This window comes from Musa acuminata, chromosome BXJ2-10 (genome assembly GCF_036884655.1).
Source record: "Musa acuminata AAA Group cultivar baxijiao chromosome BXJ2-10, Cavendish_Baxijiao_AAA, whole genome shotgun sequence".
Lineage (NCBI taxonomy): Eukaryota > Viridiplantae > Streptophyta > Magnoliopsida > Zingiberales > Musaceae > Musa > Musa acuminata.
In genome coordinates this window covers 751,184-754,717 of record NC_088347.1, presented here as the reverse complement: position 1 = coordinate 754,717, position 3,534 = coordinate 751,184, and the positions used below count along the sequence as shown (strand labels likewise).

The window sequence follows — 3,534 nt, the reverse complement described above, 5'->3', positions numbered from 1 at the left end:
CTAATTATTGGGCGAAGTGGGAGAACGTTATATTATGTTGCCCTATTTAATTAGGTAAGATATATTATAGATATGATTGGATTCTGATTATGATTATTGGCCAATAGAAAAGAAGTCCATGTTAAAATATGATTCCATAGGAGATAACGTTGATGGGAGGAACAATTGAGATATTAAGGTTTTTTTCTCAATCTCTCTCTTCCCTAATCCCCTAATCCATCAATCTAGTGATCTTGTGAAAAGATAGGAAGAGAGGAAACAAATCTAGTTCTCTTTGCAGATCCTTACAGATTGATATTTTAGATCTGAAGATGAAGCGCTTGTAGATGTTTATTTTTCTGAACAACAAAAAAGAAGGTATGTATCGTAATATTGTTAGATCCAATTTATTTCTAATAGCAACGTCACTACCATCATCTCTCCATAAGTTTTTTTTCTTTTTTTAACCGACTCCTCAATAAACTTAGCAACGTACGAGACAATGGTATTAATTACAATATAGTTGAAACGGGGGTTTTGCAGGTGAGTGCCAGCTGAAATTAACCACTGAAGCCAATCGATACTTGTAAAGTAATTTAAAAGATCCTTTTTGTCTTTTCCTTCTTTCTTTTTTCTTTTTTCCCCCAACGTGACATACTATCAGGTCATCGGATCAAAGGTGGGTCATTCATCCCGCGAGCTGATAGCCTTTTTGAACTTCTAGTTTTTTCAACCATTAACCAGTTTAAGAGCATTTCTGAGTCAAAATTTCTTTCAAATTTCACATGGCTTGTGGAAATGATTTCAATGAACCGACGCCAATGCCGTATCTACAATATATATATATATATATATATATATATATATATATATATATATACGGCAGTGTGATGCTGATGTTGGTGGTTGTTGTTGTCGTTGTTGTTCACGCACCACGTTCCTGGTTCTGCCTCAAGGATCTCCTGAAGTGGGAGTTGCGGTACAAACTGTTGCCATCCCTGTGCAGGGTGACCTCGGAATGAATCACCGAGTTAGGAAATCGCTGCTTGTGCCTCCGATCGCGGTTGTGGTGGCCGTGGTGCGTCTCTTCCGTCTCCGTGTCCAGTTTCTCCGCCTTCGTATCCTCGGTGACTCGCTCCGTTGGCGCAACGTAGACGAAGGAGCCAACAGGCACATCGTTCAGGTTGAGAAGCGGCTCCAATGTCTCCACGACGGTCCTCATGTTGGGCCTCGATTTGGGATTGTGGCTCAAGCATTTGTAGGCAATTGCAGCGGCCTTTTGGGCGCCTTTGGACGAGTACTGGCCGTCGAGATTGGGGTCCATGACGCGGCTTATCTTGTCTGAATTGTTGAGGTAGGGTCGAGCCCAATCGACAAGGTTCTTTTGCCGATTGGGTCGGGTTTTGTCGACGCACCGTCTCCCAGCCAGTAGTTCCAACAACACGACTCCGAAGCTGTAGACGTCACTTTTGGCCGTTAGGTGACCTGCGCAGGGATCCAATTGCTTGTTGGTTAATCAGCGGTAGCCACGGCGGCGTAGCCATGTGGTGACGTTGGTTGTTTGTTGTCTTTCTTACCGGTTAATACGTACTCCGGTGCCGCGTACCCACGTGTACCCATGACACGCGTGGTGACGTGGGTGTTGTCTCCCTGCGGCCCATCCTTTGCCAGACCGAAATCCGAAAGCTTCACCGTGTAATCCTGCGATACTTAGTCAACGTTGCCGTCGATCTCACACGTCAATGAGGTAAGCTTGGAGGTTGGTTTGTAAGGAGATCGTCTTTTATTTTTACTATTTTTATTTGGTTAAAGGTTGGGGTTAAAATGCAACTTGCATTTGATGTGTTGTTGGATCCATCGAGGTCAAAGATACTTACCGAGTCGAGCAGTATGTTTGACGCTTTAAAATCGCGGTAGATGACCGGCTTCTCGGCTTCATGCAGAAAGGCGAGGCCCTTGGCGGCTCCCACTGCTATCTTTAGCCTCGTTGACCACGGCAATGAAGCAAGCAGTCCTGCGCAGATAAAAGAGTAGGTAAACATTAACTAACCCTCATATAGGTTCCACCTGAACTGTGTCTGTCATCTACCAAAGCCATTGCAAGTCAACGAAAAACGAGCCAGCAGGCCCCAAGCGAGCACTGATGCGCATGGAAAAATGACAAAGTTGATGAGCACAAAATTGAATTACAGAAAATAATTTGAAGTGATAGTTCAACCTTGCTTGCGCAAGTTGCATACTAACGTTGTTCGAAAGCAAGTGCTTCGTTAGATTATGTTTATATACTTGTCATGAAAGCAAGTGTTTCATAAGGACACAGGAAACCAACTTTCGCATGTTCCTTAGGTATATATAAAAGCAAAATAAGCATATTCTATTGAGGATTTTATGACCTGATGGATGCTCTATTAGGATATGAGCAGAGTAAAATTTAAAGCACAAAGAAAGACTGTCATTCAACAAAAAAAAAGAAAAAGACAACTGTTGCTTCTTTGTTGTTTCAAGAATTAGACTTACTCTTAAAGAGATGGTTTTCCAAGCTTCCTCGAGGCATATACTCGTAGACGAGCATCCTGTGCTCATCTTCACAACAATAACCAATCAGTTTAACGAGATGGGGATGCCGCAGTTGCCCAAGAAAGATGACCTCGGCCTGAAGTCACACGGACAGCAACTAGATCACGCACAAAGAAACCTGATACGAGTTTAACTAACAGAGCTTAATAGCTTGAAAGAGGTCCAAGTCATGGTGGTAGCTAGCGCTCACCAGCCACTCTCTGTGGCCCTGCAAGCCGTCCAAATCCAGGGACTTCACCGCCACATGCGGCTCCTTGAGTCCTGGCCGAAGCTTGTCGTCGATGTAACCCTTGTAGACGGGGCCAAATCCACCTGATCCGATGAAATTGGTCATGGAGAAGTTCCTCGTGACAGCTTTGAGCTCTCCAATGGTGAATACATGGAGGTTGGATCCTGCGAGAGTCAACGACAGGTCCTCGGGCGAGAATGGTGCGCTGGAGTTGCTTATATCAGAACTCGAGCTGCACTGGAGCTTTCTGGGACTTGTTGCAGAGTTCTCAACGCTCTTCGCCCAGCAGCCGGTTAAGAATGACTTCCATGAATTACTGGACATCTTGGAGAAGGGGTTGCGACCGAGTTTGAGGAGGAAGAGGAAGGTAGTTTAGGCACAACTCAGCAGCGAGATGTGCACATACATATAAGGCGTGACTTCCTCAATGCTTGTGGTGTGTAATGACTGAACTGTCCGTTGACTCGGACAACGTCACAAAGGAAATCTGTGGGAAACTCTGGAACAGAAGGAATGGTTTGGTTTGAGGGGCTTTTTCATTATTATTATTATTATTATTATTATTATTATTATCATCATCATTATCATTATTCTATTGAGGCATTTGAACGACTGAATGCTACAATTATGAGATGTAATGACGTGTAAGCCTCTCCAGAAACTGACATTGTACCATCAGGGAACCTTCCCTGGTTTCGTTTTGACATGGTGATCGGCCCCACCATCAACCATGTTTTGGTGGCTTAATC

At 44.0% G+C, this 3,534-nt stretch overlaps 1 protein-coding gene across 1 annotated transcript; it reads right to left on the bottom strand.

Annotated features, from left to right (window-relative positions):
• Positions 1-819: 819 nt before the first annotated feature.
• Positions 820-3,159, bottom strand: LOC135624195 (serine/threonine-protein kinase RIPK-like). The gene is made up of 5 exons (XM_065127599.1): positions 2,747-3,159; positions 2,497-2,632; positions 1,857-1,993; positions 1,557-1,680; positions 820-1,464 (listed from the first exon to the last, which is right to left on the bottom strand). The coding sequence occupies exons 1-5, from the start codon at positions 3,107-3,109 to the stop codon at positions 905-907; spliced, it is 1,320 nt and encodes a 439-aa protein (XP_064983671.1). The 5' UTR covers positions 3,110-3,159; the 3' UTR covers positions 820-904.
• Positions 3,160-3,534: the final 375 nt, after the last annotated feature.